We start from the raw sequence: 16,002 nt of genomic DNA on the forward strand, positions 1-16,002 counted from the left end.
TGGTCGGCTCTCCCTGCCCACCCTGTGTAGGGACGCTGTGGGAAGGCCCTCCCAGAAGTGCACTTGTGCCTACTCGGGCAGATTTTCTGTCTGGATTATGTCCTGCCAGGCTGATGGCATTGCCTGTGGACAAACCAGGGACCTGCTGGTGGATGGAGGGGAGGCAGGTGGCCATGTGGAACCCAGGAGGATGACAGGGCACCAGCCGGAGTTGTTAAAGGACCCAGAGGAGACCCTCGACTGGGGCACCCTCCGCCGATGTAAGGGAAACCTGGGGCTTGCTGGACAGGCGTCTCCGAGGACTTGGGAACATTCGGTTTGGAACCAGACACCCGAGAGCCTCTGGCTTCAAGCACCACATTCCAGTAGATAAACTTTCAAGTAGAGCCTTATGCGTATCTTTTATCTTTGCATCTGCAGCTCCCAGGTTCTGATTAGAACCGCCCATGGGGCAATGAGTTCCCTGTCTCTGGACGGTTCAGATGTAGATGGATGGGAGAGCCCCTCGGGAGGTGGGCTAACCGTGAAATCATTAGTGACACCAGGGACAGTGAAGGCCCCTCCCCATCGTGAGATTGCGTTCGGTGGGGTGCGGCTGGGCTTTGTGGGGGTAGCAAAGCAGCCCCTTCCCTGGGTGGTGACCAGTCCTTTCCTCCATGGACTGCTCAGGAAACAGGGGCTCCCCCTGCGCATTACTGGGGGTAGGACTGCGGCTCCTACCCAGTAGTTCCTCCAGCACTGAGACCCTCCCTCCCTGCTGGAACCATCAATCTGCTCATGGGGCCGTACCTCTGACCCATCAGCCCTTTTTGTTCTCCGGGGACTTTCTCTCTTTCCTTTCACCTGCTCCGTGGGCATAAGCGTTGGGCCCTCCTCACCTCCACACAGCCAGGCCAGGTCAGGGACCCATGGACCCTGACCCAGCCTTCTGACTCCCGATCCTGGTTGGCCCCAGAGGTCTTGAGAGCGGGCCGCATCTGGCTTTCCCTAAACGTCCACCTTCAACACCCTGCGGTGAGCTTTTCTCATGCTTTTGGAGAGAAGCTCCTCCCCTTGTCCTGGGACCCCGTGGGAGAGTCACACCTTGCTGGCCTTCTCCCCCACCCAGCGTGGGAGGAGGGACTTTCATTTTGGGAATCTTTTGACCCTTCACAGTGATCCTGTCATGTTCGCAATGCTCCCTTGACTCTGGGGGTGAGGCAGGGACACTCAGAGCTTGAAATTTAGGATTAAGAAGTCACCAGGGATGCCCAGAGCTGGGGTTGGAAGGCCCCCTCGTGCTGCCTCACGGACACAGTCTCTGGGGCCGGGTGGGGCTGGGAAGCCAGGCCGCTGAAGGACTAGAAGGGACAGGAGGGAGGGGGCCTGGAGCCAAATGTGCCCTGGGCCACAGGCAAACCCCAGGGGGCAGCCTTTGTCACCAGCCTTGCCTCTTGCCCTGGCCAGGTGCCTTGCTTGGCCTCTCTAGTCCCAATCTCAGTGATGGTGGCCCATCGGGAAAGCTCCAAGCTTGGGCTTGCCAGAAGCCCCGGTGGGGCTGGGTGAAATGGGTTATCAGGTCACTGTACTGAGGGTGTCGGGTCCAGGGCCCGGCACACCCAGACTCTCACCTGTAGCCACCACGCAATCTTGTCGTGCAGGCAGGTCGGCCAACTATTTTGTCTGAATTGTTACCACTTTCTGTCACCCTCATGCCAGCAATGTGCCTAACCTGAAGTTTATTGATCAAACATAGTTTTTTTCTTTGAAGACTCAGAAGGTTCTGGGGGGGCGGGTAACGCCAGAAACTTGCTCTGGGCTGTGCGGTGTCCTGACCAGTTGACCTTCTGGGCCAGCATTTTATCTCAACGCCTTAGCATTGAGCCCCTCCCAGCCACCCCGCCCACTCGGTGCCCGGAGCCCAAAGCTAATTCCTGGGCGGGTGTCACACCCACCGCACCCTCGGCAGAGCTGACTTGCCCGCGCTCTGTGTCCACAGGCTGCTGAACAGAATGTCCGCGGACGACCGGCACCTGGGCTCCAGCTGCGGCTCCTTCATCAAGACAGAGCCGTCCAGCCCATCGTCCGGCATCGACGCCCTCAGCCACCACAGCCCCAGCGGCTCGTCCGACGCCAGCGGCGGCTTCGGCCTGGCCCTGGGCGCCCACGCCAATGGTCTGGACTCGCCGCCCATGTTCGCAGGCGCCGGGCTGGGCGGCACCCCGTGCCGCAAGAGCTACGAGGACTGTGCCGGCGGCCTCATGGAGGACTCGGCCATCAAGTGCGAGTACATGCTCAACGCCATCCCCAAGCGCCTGTGCCTCGTGTGCGGGGACATTGCCTCTGGCTACCACTACGGCGTGGCCTCCTGCGAGGCCTGCAAGGCCTTCTTCAAGAGGACCATCCAAGGTGCGTGCCGGCAGGGCAGGGCCCGGGCGGGTGCGGCGGGAAACCGGGGGATGCCCGCCAGCTTGCCGGGTCGGGGTCGGGCGCCGCGATGGCAGGGGTGTCCTAGGGTCCCTTTCCCCGCCTCTCGGGGTTTCTCTTTCGGGATTCCCGACGAGACTCGAACTTCAGGACTGTCGTTGAAACGGCAGACACTCCCACGTGGCGCCCCAGAAAACAAAGAAAATCCACGCAAATGCATCACTATGCACGTGCCTCTCTCTGGTAGAGGCAGCGCTGTCAAGAGTCTGGGGCAGGGCAGAGGGAGAGTCTCAAGCAGACTCCCCGCTGAGCGCAGAGCCTGGCGCTGTGGGGCTCGATCTCATGACCCTGAGATCTCCACGTCCGTCGCTTAACCGACTGAGCCTCCCAGGTGCCCCTGTTTTGATCTTTTTTTAATTGCACAAGTGAAACATGATTTTCTTAATTGGGAAAGAGTCAGGGCAACAGAGCAAGGGAAACCCACTCACCCTGTCTGATCCCACCGTGGCCTGTCTTCAAGGGCTTTCTGCGGTGCGTCTGTGTATCAGCCGAATCGTGTTCCGATGGCCAGGAGGGGGCTGCCTCGCTCAGAGGGTACACGAGTGATTTATTCCTCCGAAGGTGGGCAGGAGCCCCGGCGGGTGCTCTCCGTAAAGTCACCCCAAGGGAAGTGGGGGGGTAGTGATGGGTCCACCCTCATAGAGCGGTTATCGAGTTCATGGCACAGGGGCCAGCCCCGAGGTGGCCTGGTGCTCGGTAGGCCAGGTTCGTACTGCAGCGGGCTATGGGTGGAGCGCTCGCGCCATTCATTCGGTTAAGTTTCTATCGAGCACCTGCGAAGCGCCAGCCCTTGTTCTGTCGGTAGGATACAAAAGCCCTCCTCATGCATGGAACTGAGGTGAGCTGATGCCATTTCAGGACAATTCGTAACCAGACGGGACAAAACCCAGGGGGCACCTGTCCTGTCCCTGCCTTGGCTGTCCTGAGGGTGTCCTTCCTCCCCCCTTCCCCATTTCACTTTTGAAAGAGTCAGGCTGAGCTTTCCTGGGATGACTTGCAGTTTATTCATTCAACAAATATTTGTTTAAATTTCCCGTGACGATGTATTTATTAAGTCAGTTGAGGGCCTCAGGATTGGCCATGTTTCCAGTTCTACCTATTAGTTGAGGTGTTGGGGTGTAGTGACTATCTTCCTGGGTTCCTGGGTACACCATCCATTATCTAACAGCTGAATGCCCCTGGGCATCCTGCCTCAGTTTCTCCCTGGGCTTATGTCCTCCTCAGTAAGGTGAGAGGCTATCATTCCTTCCTCACATAGAGGTGTTAAAAGAAGAATAAGTGAATTAATGTATATAAAGCACTTTGAACATTGCCTGGCACCTTGTAAGTGCTCAATAAATGCTTCCAAGTAGTATTTTCACTTTCATGATATCACTTAGGACACACTACTAAGACAACAGACACATAATTATCTCACTGAACTGGCTTTTGTAATTACATATATTTAAGTAAAACGGTGTCATTATTTTGACTTAGGATTTAAATTATTTTAGCTATTTTAGTTAATAGATAATATTTTTTTAAATGAACCCTCAAAAAGTAAAAATCCAACCAGTGCAAAAGAGTACAGCAATAAGTACGTTTTCCTAAAACCCCAGACCTGGTTTTCTTGTACCTTCCCCAGAAGGAGCCGTGATACACAGTGCTTTCAGCAAATATTAATTAAATGTGTTCACGTCAGGCACTATGCTGGTGTCCAGAAGGGTGAAGGAACACATCCCAGTCCCTGCCAGCTTCATACCCTTGAGTCTGGGAGGAGGCCCTGGAATCTCTGTATTTGAAAAGCACTGTGTGGTCTTTCTAAGTCTCCTGCGTCTGCCAGGGTTGAAGACCTCCTCCGGTCTGATAGCCAGTCAGTATCATTGGGTATCTGACAAACAGGAGATGTTTAAACCAATTTAAGTTACGGAGATGGCAACGTTTTCTTCCCCGATCGGAAGGTGGTCTTGGTAAGATTGCCATTATTATAGATTCTTCGAGGTCAGTTTTTGAAAAATTGCTTTTTAGGAGACAGTCCCATTTTCTTCACTCCATATTGCCCCTTAAAAGGGCTGGAGGGGTTCTGGATCGCGTTTTCCGAAAGCAGAGGCTCGTGTAGACTCAGCAGAGGTCTGGGTGCTGAGAATGTGCTCAGCACGTCAGGAGCCCGCATGCTGAAGGGTCTGTAAACACTCCTCGTTATTCGCTCCACGAAGAGGATAATGATCTTTTCCTAGAAGTCCGAGGACAAACAGCAGCATTTGGTGCGTCAGGACTGAACTGTTCTTGCCTCTTTCTTTGTCACAAGTCCTGGGTCTTGTTTAGAACCAGGAAGAGGTTTCCATCTAGAACAGGGAGAAAGTACACTCTAAAACTGATGGTTTGCTCTGGTTATTTTTATTAACTGGTTTTGGCCTGACGTTGATTTTGACTTTGTTGTTTCTGGACCTGATGGCTGTAGAAAGTTTGGAAACAGAGAGTATAAAGAGGAGAACGGTGACCTATAGAATGACCTCAGAGACAAGTGGGAACCCTATGCGTGCTCTGAGTGATGTACGGGCTGGAAGCCGGAGAGAGGGACGTGGCACCTGTCTGGAGCCTGTGAGTCTGTAGGTCTGGCCTTAGGCTCCAAACCAGTTTATGGTCCCCTAAGCACCTCCCCAATTTAAGGAGGCTATTCAGGCCATTTTTTTTTTAGAAAGTCTGATGACTTGGACGGAGGGCCTTCCGTCACAGAATGATCCGTTCATGAATTTATGTGAGTGCTTGGAAAGCTCTGAAACTCCTGCTGGCTCATCTTCGGCCTCCCTCCTTAGATCACTTTTGTCTCCCACTGAAGTGCTACACCAGTGTGGGAAGAAGTTCAGGGAATCAAGGATGTCACGGTAGACTTAAGGAAAAAACTCTCCGATAGCCATTTCTTTCTTTTCTTCCTTTTTTTAAAATTTTTATTTTATTTTTAAGTAATCTTTACACCCAAAGTGGGGTTCGAACCCACAGCGCTGAGGCCAAGAGTTGCCTGCTGCTGACTGAGCCAGCCAGGCACCCCCAGCCTTTTCTTTTTTTTTTTTTTTATAATAATTTTTTATTATGTTAGTCACCATACAGTACATCCCTGGTTTTTGATGTAAAGTTCCACGATTCATTACTTGCGTATAACACCCAGTGCACCATGCAATACGTGCCCTCCTTAATACCCATCACCGGCCTATCCCATTCCCCCACCCCCCTTCTCTCTGAAGCCCTCAGTTTGTTTCCCAGAGTCCATGGTCTCTCGTGGTCCATGACCCCCAGCCATTTCTTCTCTGTAAGTGCTGATGGAGCACTCTGCGTGTGCTGGGCTGTGCTGGGCTGGGGGAAGGGGCCTGGAGGGGTGGGCTAAGCACAGCCTGGAGGCTGAGCTGCTTTTGTCGGTCAAGTTGGATTAGGACACTGCCCCACCTACTCATTTACATGGAGTCTGGCTGCTTTGGTGACGCAACAGAAGAATTGAGTTCCGTGGAGACCTTCTGGCTACAAAACCTGTAACATTTATTGTCTGGCCCTTTATAGAGACAGTCCGCACTCCCCTGCACAGACAGCACTGAACGAGGCAGGCGCAGTCCCTCTGCCCTCAGGGGACTTAGAGTCAACCCCTAGTAGAGGAGTAGTGCACCTTTCGCCTGCCCTGTCCTGCCTCATTCTATGCGAAAGGGAGTTTGTTGTCAGTGCTGGAGGTGATGATGACACCCTGGACAGATGAATTTAGCCACAGAAAAGGTACCTTCCTGAAAGGACACCAGGGCTCCCTGGCAAAGGAGATAATCCTCAATCTGATTGAATTTGCTAGCATATCTAAAGTAAAAAATGTGCTCATCAAAGAGGATTGATCAGCCCCAGAGGCATAGAAAAAAAAAAAAAAGGCAGACTTTGGCCAAGGCACAGCTCCTAGGAACTGAGTCAGCCTAGGGACAGACTGATGTCATTAAACGTTCAGTTGATGTGATTAACATCTTTCTGATTACGATCTAGTTGCCCCTGCAGGTCTTCTGCTTGGAGTGAACTTGCTGGGTAGGCACACTGGTTTCTCTTGTACTTGAATGTGCATCCCTGGGCTTATACAACAGGTTTCGGAATTTGGGCAACGGGAGTCTGCCCCTGGAGCCCCTTTCTGGATGGTGATCCTGACCTCATGGTAATGCAGACCTTTGTAATGAGTACCAAAGTAATGAGGTGGCCTTTGGGGGAGCCACCTGGGGGACTTTCCCAAGCTGGATCCCCAAACCTGGACCGTCCCCTTGCCTCCTGTTGCATTGAGAAGCTGGAAGATGGCCCTGGACCTGCCCGCTGTCCCCTGCATCCGTGTCACCTTCAGTTGGGATTGCAGGGTTCTGTGCTGCTGGGCTGAAGGCTGGGAGAGGTCCCCCAACCCCAGCTCTGCTCTTCTCAGGCTGAGTCCCACTTCCTCCCCACTTCCTAGAGACCCTCCTACCCACTATCACCTCGCTTTTATCTTCTCACTCTCTAGTCTCCTTCCTTCCATCTGCATTTAAATACCTCTAGTATCACCAGTCTAAAAGGAAAACAGCATCCATATCCCCCGACCCTTAGCTTCCAGCCCCCTTCTTACCTTCCTCATCTGAATTCTTGACCCACCGTGTGTGCCCAGTGTGTCCTGCCCCGTGCTCCAATTGCCTCTGGAGTCCGGATGAGTCCCATTTCCAGAGCTGGTGCAGCAGTGTCCCTGCTGTGCTCCAGTGCCTTTGACATCTAAAGAACGCCTCCACTTGGGTGTCCTGGAAGCACCAAATGCAACAAGTCCCGAACGGAAGCTGTGTGTCTGCCATGGAAGGGTTTTCCTGGTGCTCCAGTGGTCGTTCCCCTGGCGTGCAGGCCAGGGGTGAGTCTTACCCTAACTCTGCTTCCTGCCCCCTGTCCCAAACCAACGTCCCAGCAGCCATGTCCTGTGCAGTCTCCTTCCTTCATGTCCCCTGACCTGACACTTCTCTCCATTTGCCCTGGTCCGTTGCAGGCGGCCACTGACCACTGACCACAGTAGCGTCTAGTCCGGTCTCCGGCTGCCAGGTTCGGCCCTTCCCAGTCTGCTTGCTTCAGTGCTGCCCGGGAGACCGTTCTGAACGCACATCTGAACATGGCACTCTCCTGTCTTGCTTTTGGGTAAATGGAAGCTCCAGGACGTGACTGAGGATGTCCTCTGGGATGGCCCTGCACTGACCTGGTAGCCTCATCCCCTGCCACTCTCCCTTGCAGGCTGTGGGCCAGCCTGACTGCTCTATTTTCCAGTTCCCAGAATTGGTTGCACGCCGTCAGTTTCTAAACTTTGCATGTGTTCCTCCCCCAACCTCTAGCCCCTACTTTTGTCCATTAGGCCTCCAGTTAGCTGGCATTTCCTCCCAGAACTTTTCTCCCACTTCCTCCTCTCATTGGGCATAGGGGGCACGCCTCCTGGGCGCTCCTGTAAACCTTCTGCCCCCCGCTCTGTCTACACCGCTTAGCACACAGCCTGGGTTTTGCCCGGACTTGACTGGTTCCCTAGGAAGACTGTAAGCTCCCAAGGAATAGGGTTACAGTTACTTTGATCTTTGCTGAACCCCACATCTTCCAACAGTGCCTGGTGCCTAGGAAGTTCTCAGTGTGTCCGTGCAGAAGGTTCATCTCCACAGTGATCCCCCTTTTCCCAATGAGGACAAACCAAAGAAGTTTGGCCAGTTTGCATATGCAGACTTGCAGGGATCTAGATAAACTAGTCAAATGTCTACTTAAAACAGTGTGTTAATTTTAATTATACTCGTATATTTTGAGTCACATATATGTAAAACACTATATATTTTTTGAAAACAACTTCTCACATTTTGTGAAGCAAGGTGTATCAGACTTCTCACACAGAGCTTCGGCGAAAGCACCTTTGCCTTTTCTAGGGGCCACTTCTGGAGTTACTTGACACAGTTTTTCAGAGCGCACCGTCTTTCCTTCCATCTTACTTGAAATTTGATGAGTAGATACGTGCTGCCGTTCCTAAAAATTTCAGTTTGAACTGTAAGTCTGGTTCCCAGGCCATTAGTTCTTTTTTATTTGTGTCGATTTACAGTCCTGATTTCTACAATGTGTTAGGTGCTCGAACGGCTTTTGGCATTCAGCATTTGTAATCGTGAGGTCCTGTTCTGGGAATAACCACATTTGTGTGGCATTTCTTTCCTCTGTCGTTACTGATTCAGTGGGATGACTAGCACTGACTGAGGTCTCCTTGGGGCTGTGCGGCCTGCGTCACGATGGTCGGTCAATATAAAGTGATGGCCATAGCTCCTCTGTTAGGAGATGTCAGCAAGCCTCGGATATTAAGCAATTTCTTTCCTAAAGGACAATGTTTGGTGGGGGGGACACACCTGCCTTACATTTGAGCTTATGAAGCAGGTATTTAGTTCTGTGTTGAATATTTACTGGGTGCCACTGTGCTGGGAGCTGAGGGAGGAGCGAGGGCCCTGGGCCTGTGGGGTTGCCATCTGGGGGGAAGCCAGACAGTCAACACAATAGCACGTAAAGACGCATCATGACACACTCGAGACAAGTGCTGTGAACGAGCAGGACAAAGGTGGTGGACGGAGGGTGTAATTTAGACAGAGGATTTGGAAAGGCTGTGCTGAGATGACTTTCAAGGTAAGGCAAAGCACTGCAAGAATCCTGGGGCCAGCCCTCCAGGCAGAGGAAACAGCTGATGTGTCTCAGGACCAGAAAGAGGGCCAGGGTGGCTGGTAGGAGGGAGGCAGAGGGAAGGAGATGGGGCAGGGAGGCTGGGGAAGGCCCTGGAGGGCATGGGCAGTGCTGCACTTGGACGCAGGAGGTGGGGGGCATTGGCAGTGCTGCACTCGGACGACTTCTAGGTGGAGTGGAAGCCACATGAACACATTGCTGTGGGAAGGGTAAAGCCACCCTGTACCCCTTCCTACGTCCCCAGGGCATGTGTCACCTGGAGGCCCTTGGAGCAGCTCCTGGGTCTGTGACTTAAGATGAGAGCAAGTAAGAAAGTTCTGGCAGGCGCTGCTTCTGCTCATTGGGGGCCCAGATGTAGGCTTGGAAGGAAACTCCCCCAGAAAGGGGGCAGGGAGATGATCGATGGGTTATCCTGCCTTGGACCACCTCCAGGCCTTTTGTCCTGGAGAATGAGGCTGGGGATCCCAGGGGACTGGAGACAAGGGGGCTGCAGAGCCAGAGCCAGCAGTGAGTGGGACTCAGGAGCGGGTTGCTCTCCCAGCCCTGCCCCTGACCAGCCGGCTGACCTTGGGCAGGGACTTGGGTCCTCTGGTCTCAGTTTCCTCATCTGTACACAAAGAGTCCATTAAACCCACAGACAGTGTGTGCTCTGCTGGGCACTGGGGCAATGAGGGGAAAAACAAATCATAGTTCCTCTTTTCAGAGACACAGCCAGGATGCAAGTCAGGTGAGACAGCCCAGTCAGGGCGTCTGGAAGGCCATGCAAGCAGGAGTGAAAGGTGAACATGCCTGGCAGAAAGACAGCAGGAGTGGGGCCTGGTGGGGCTCAGTGGCAGAGGACAGACAGGGAACGCAGCGTGATGCTGGATGTCACGGGCTTCCTGGGCTTTGTGAAAGAAGAGTGTAAGAGTATTCGAGGGCCGTCTCACCTGGCTTAGAATCCCAACTTGACAATTTCTTTCTTGGTCAACTTGGTCAAGTTACTTCGTTTCTCTGGTCCTTAATTTCCCCATCAAGGAAATGGGACCAAAGGGGCTGATAAACAGTTTTTGCCGCTGGAATGTTCTTGCAGATAGCAGAAGTCAAATGAGACCTGCGTGTCAAGTTCTCAGCTTAGTGCCTGGTGTATGATAAACCTTTAAATACATTGTTTTTGCTCTTTCTGCTCTGCAGCAGGAAGTCATTGATGGGATTTCTGAGCAGGGGATTAATCCAATCTCCTTTTAGCGAGGTAATTCTGTCAAGATAATTGAGGAAAGATGGTCTGGAAGTGGGAGAGTCTAGGGGTGGGCGGTCCGCTCAGGAGGCAGTTTTCATAGTCCAGTGAGGAGATCCGGGTAACCGTCCAGCTGGAGGCATCCAGGCCAGCAGTGGCAGGAGGGTTAAAAGGCGAGGTTAGGCTGGAGAAACTTTTGGAAGTGGATTCAGTATAAAAACCATGGCTGGTTTGAGACTGACCCCTTAGGTTTCAAATTTAGGCTGCGAGGGGGATGGTGAGGTTATTGGGGGCAAGGAAACCTAGAAAGAAGAATTCTCCTGGTGGAAGAAGGGCCTTCTGGGAGCAAGGGGTTGGGGTCATGGACAATGTTTGGGACATGTTGAGTTGATCTCTGGAGAGTTGGAAATCCGAGCCTAGAGCTCAAGAGTGGAATTTGAGTGGGGTTTTGGGTCTAACAAGATCTTTTGTGCAGTGGTTCTCAAAGTGTGGTCTGGAGACCAGAGCTTGTTGGAAATGCAAATTTCCAGCCCCACCCAGGCCTCTAATCTGAGACGGGGGGGGGGGGGGGGGGGCAGGGCCCAGCCATCTGATGTAATATGCCCTCCAGGCGAGCTTTTTCTAGAGAAAGCTCTTCTGAAGGAGAGGGGCCGAGGGTGGGGGGCAGCAAGGAGGAGCTGGTGAAAGGAACGGAAGAGCGAGCCTTGGAAGGAGACTGGGAAGTCCTGTCTTACCTCAGTTTCCCGCTGTAACTTCTCTGAATCGGGCTGCGTGCTGGTCACTTCAGGTGGTTGTCCCTGCCTCACAGGCATATCAGAACTTGCGGAAAGGGGCCAGTGATCTGGGAGGCACCCCCGCCCCACGACAATGGGCGTTCTTCAGAAGAGCGGCGTGGCTGGCTCCCTTGTTAGCAGAGAGGACGATTCTGTGAAAGAACACCCAAACAATGACTTTGATCAAAAACGATTCGGGACAGTCCCACTCGGAGAAGTTGTAGCGATACCTTCCATTTGTTTTTATTTTCTCTTCCATGTATGCACAGGAATACCGTATGATCAGATCTCTATCTCAATAAAGCTCAAAGAGATCTTTTAGTACGAAAAGAGTGAAAATGCTAGTGGCAAGGGAGCATAGTTTGATGGGTAGATTTCCTTTTTCTTGATGCTACAGGAAATAGTGGTGCAGTCTCACCATCCAAAGCACCATAGAGTCAGTGTGATGAGTGGAGAAGAGATCGCAGACCTTGCAGGAGTCCCTGCCACGGAGGGTAGATGAAATCTAACCGAGGAGTTTTAAGAGCTAGGTGTCCTCTGCTCCTGGAAGGATTGGGGAGGGCGGTTACCCGGAGCAGGTGATCGCATTTGACAACTGATGGATCACTGCTGAATTCTGGGGTTTTCTAGGTGGAGGTTCTTGCTTTCAATTTGTTTGCTTTTTTTTTTTTCTTAAGATTTTTTCTTTCTTCTTTTCTTTTCTTTTCTTTTCTTTTCTTTTCTTTTCTTTTCTTTTCTTTTCTTTTCTTTTCTTTTCTTTTCTTTTCTTTTCTTTTCTTTTCTTTTCTTTTCTAAATTGAGAGAGAGCACTACCGGGGCTGGGGGCAGAGGGAGAAGCAGACTCCCCTCTGAGCAGGGAACTTGATGGGGGGGCTTGATCCCAGGACTCTGGGATTATGACCTGAGCCGAAGGCAGATGCTTAACCGACTGAGCCACCAAGGCGTCCCCCTCGTTTTATTTGCTTTGATCAACATAACATTTTCAGGTGCTGGGCACTGTTCTTGAGTAACAAAAATGAAAGACCCAACAACCTGTATCCATAAACACATCGCTTAGAAGGAAGACAACACGCAAAATCCTGAGTCTGAAACACTCGGCTGGTTGCTTCAAGGGAGGGTGGTGGATGTGACCTGGGGGACGGGGGCAAACGGGAAGGAGAGTGTACATCTCCCCGGGACAGAAGGGAAGATGGTGTCATGAGCTGAGATCCAAGGTCGTGGGAAAGTTTGCCAGGAGGACTTTCAGGGAGAGGGAGGTAGGAGAAGGCTTGGAGGTTCCATGGGGTTTTGCGGAGCCTACGGAGTGAGGGCCCATTTTGGGGAGATAGGATGGACAGGTCAGAGGCGGTTAGATCATAAAGAGTCAGGTAGGCTTTGCCTTGGAGGTTAGATTTCATGCTTTACATAACAAGGAGCGGTTGGACAATTTCTTGAACTTAATTCCTAAGTTAATTTGTAACTTTTATCAAAATAATGTGTGCATACAGTTTTAAAAAGTATAATAGAAGTGTAAGCCTCATAATGAAAATAGTCCCTGGCCCTTCACATTCTCTTTCCTCCCTTCATGATCCAGAGTTAGCCCTTTAAGAAAAACTTTCCTCTGGCATTTATCGTTGTAGTTACTAATAGGATTTGACAGCTATGTTTACCGAGTTGACAGTTTTGGCATTATTTCTTGACTTCCTGTTACGGACAGTGAAGAATTAGTTCCAATTATACAGTCCATCCCAGCCACACACACACACATTTCCCATCTTTCCATTGTCTGAATAATGATTGCATCACAATTTTTGGTTAAGTCTCTTTGCTGACTGCTCGTTCCTTCTCCACTTGTCCTTGACTCTTCTCCTGGGTTGGATCCCCTGTTTTCTGGATCCTGCCTCTTCCTTTTTTTGCTTCCTCCATTTTGTGGGAGCACATGCTGGAAAGGCACAGGAGAGGTAAAATTGTCGATGCTTTGGAAGTGTGGAAATGTTTTTACTCATTCCTTCAACCCGCAATGAGATTTTATATGTTGGCTTGGTATAAAATTCTGGCTGGAAATGATTTCCCCCCAGATGACACCATTGCTGCTTTTCTTAGTTTCTGGTGCTGCCCTCAAGAAGTTCCAGTCGTCCTTTAGAGACTGTATATTGAGACCTCACTCTTGTACACATGGGTCTGGGTGCTGGGGAAACTTCAGTGAACAAAGCAGATAAGAAACAAGATAAATAAACGTGAAGTCAGGTGATGAGTGTGAACAAGAAAAGTGGCAGTGTGCACAAGGGGTGTGTGTGTGTGTGTTTGGGGGCTTTTTTTCCCTGTGGTTTCAGATACGGTGGCTGATCTTATTCTCGATCTTCTGTTTTGGACTTTTTTACTCTCCGTGAACTTTCTTTCTTCTTCTCTCAGATTGAAATTTTATGATAAAAGTCTGTGTTGTAGGTCTTTTTATTATTTATTTATTTTTGTATTTTATTATTTATTTTTGTATTTTGTATTTGTTTTGGGATAATTGAAGAGTCACATGCGGGTTTAAGGAAGAATCCGGAGAGATCCCATATACCTTTGACCCAGTTTCCCCCGAAGATAACATCTTATTCAGATTTTAGCAGTTGTACACACTGTGTGTATGTTTAGTTCTTTGCAATTCTATGCAATTTTATCACTCCATGGGCTCCTGTGTCTATTGCCACAATCAGATAGAGGAAATCAGATAAAGAAGAACTATAACCACCTCCCTCCCCTCCCCTCCCCTCCCCTCCCTGACCCTTGGCAGCTACTAATGTGTTCTCCACCTCTACAATTTTATCCAGGTCCTTTTTTCTGTCCATTCTTCTGGGCTTTTTTTTTTTTTTTTTTTTTTGGTCTGGAAACTCATACTCTTCAGGTCTTAGAAATTTCCACTGCCCTCCCCCTCCCTCTCTTCTTTGATTTCTGCCTTTGTGATGACTTCCTCCTCACGCTTTTCTCTTTTAAAAAGTTCTGATGATTGGATACTGAGCTGCTAGGATCAGCTGTCTAATTCTTAACATCTTTTCTAGCTTGTTGTCCATCGCTTGGATTTTTGCTGTGTTCTAGAGTAGCTCCTCAGCTCTTCCGAATCTTGTGGCTTTCATATTTTTAATTTCTATGAGCTCCATTTTACACTTTTTACTTTTTATTGCATCCTGTTCTTGTTTCATGAATGCAGTGGGTTTTTTTCTTCTCAAGTTGAGAGTACCCTGATTATTGCTTTGCTAGCCTGCTTCTACTTCCTGCTTTGTCCTGCTTTCTTCCCACGTACTTTCCCTCATTTATTTGTTTTGGTTAGTTCTTCATATTGAAGGCTTTTTACGAATGTATTGGTAGTCTTTGTGTGTCTTAAATGCAAATAGGGATAAAAAGCATAGAAGGAGCATTTCCTTGGTTTATCTTTATCTGCTGGTCTTCTCTCTGATGCTGGGCAACCTCCCAGAGAAGAACCCTATAAATTCTTATCTTTGGGTGAGGAGTGGAGTGTACAGATGGCTAGAATGCTGGGAGTGGGCCTGGGGGTGGGCTGGGTGGTTTCACTCTTCAGTCATCCTGTTTTCAGCTTTAGCTTCCCTTCTGCCCGCAGCAGAGTCTGAGTCCCTAAGTCCAGAACTTGACTTGCTCATACGCCCCAGAGATTAAGATGACTTCTCTTGGATGCGTTGTGGAGGACTCCTTGGTGGTCATATGAAGTGGTAGCCAAGTACTCCCTCAATACCGATGAGCGGCAAATTCCGGTTTTTGGCCCCACACTCCATTACATCCTCTGCTGTCTCTTGAGTCTTCAGCGCCTGAGGCTTTCTGAGGTTGTGCAGTAGAAATGGCTTGTCATCTAGAGCCCCTTCTTTGGCTACTTTGGTTTTTTTGTTTTGTTTTTAGAGAGAGGGTGCATGGGGGAGATGGGGGGGAGAGAGAATCTCAAGCAGGCTCCATGCTCAGCACAGAGCCTGACTCGGGGCTCAATCCCATGACCCCAAGAACACGACCCAAGCCAAAATCAGAGTTGGACGCTCAACCAACTGAGCCACCCAGGCACCCCTGGCTACTTTGGTTTTTACTTCGTCCATTCTCCCGCGACAGCTCTCACTCTCATGCTCCCATTCAGTGTGCCGTGATGGAGGGGTTTTGCACAGGAAGGTTGTTAACGTCGCTCTAGGGGCGGTGTGGGGGATAACCTGAAAGCTGGAGACAGAGGCTAGTACGTAGACGTGAGGCGAGAGGTGATGAGTATGGAGACTAGCTGTGGCCAGAGGGGAAGGAGGGATGAAATAGGAACCGAGGAGGATAAGAAGGACCTTAGGACTGAAGGAGAGGACAGAATCCAGGGTGCCAGCCCAGTTTCTGATGCAGGTGGTGGGGCGGCCCAGTGATCGTCCTGCTGAGGTAAGGGACACAGTGAGAGGAGCAGACTGGGTGAGGGATGGGTTCAGTTGAGGCAGTGCGAGGATCCCAAGGGACTTCCGAGTGGAAATACCCAGCAGGCAGGTGGATACACCCGCAGTGCCTTCTACTGCTGATCCTTGCTAAGTCTGTGATAGTAGGAGGCACGGCGGCAATGAGATCATCCAGTTGCGGGGAAGGGTGCGGAGTTGAGGACAGTAGGCCACACAGAGGAAACAGAGTCTGTGCCCCCCAGAAGTGAGATAAATAGGGGAGTGGAACAGGTGACTACCATCCCAGCCCTTCCACAGCCGTGACCTAAAACGGTGGCCATTCAGGCTCCAGTGTTAGCCAGCGGCCTCTGAGACACGTGTCCCCCTGGGAGCCCTGAGCTCTGCGGTGCCACCCCCGAGTCCCAGGAGAGGGCTGCCCACTGCCTGCAGCTGTTCAAGGGCAGCTGATGGGGATGCCCTTGGGTTTCTTTCT

At 50.9% G+C, this 16,002-nt stretch overlaps 1 protein-coding gene across 2 annotated transcripts in view; it reads left to right on the forward strand.

The window, feature by feature from the left end:
* Positions 1–16,002, forward strand: part of ESRRB (estrogen related receptor beta) — a 169,120-nt gene that overhangs the window by 112,417 nt on the left and 40,701 nt on the right. For both annotated transcript variants that reach the window (XM_045807757.2, XM_045807756.2), the window contains exon 2: positions 1,979–2,388. In XM_045807757.2, coding sequence (XP_045663713.2) covers positions 1,979–2,388 — 410 coding nt within the window. The remainder of the gene's footprint in view (positions 1–1,978; positions 2,389–16,002) is intronic.

This window comes from Ursus americanus, chromosome 26, assembly GCF_024610735.1.
Source record: "Ursus americanus isolate L20-20 chromosome 26, mUrsAme1.1.p, whole genome shotgun sequence".
In the NCBI taxonomy this organism is placed as follows: domain Eukaryota; kingdom Metazoa; phylum Chordata; class Mammalia; order Carnivora; family Ursidae; genus Ursus; species Ursus americanus.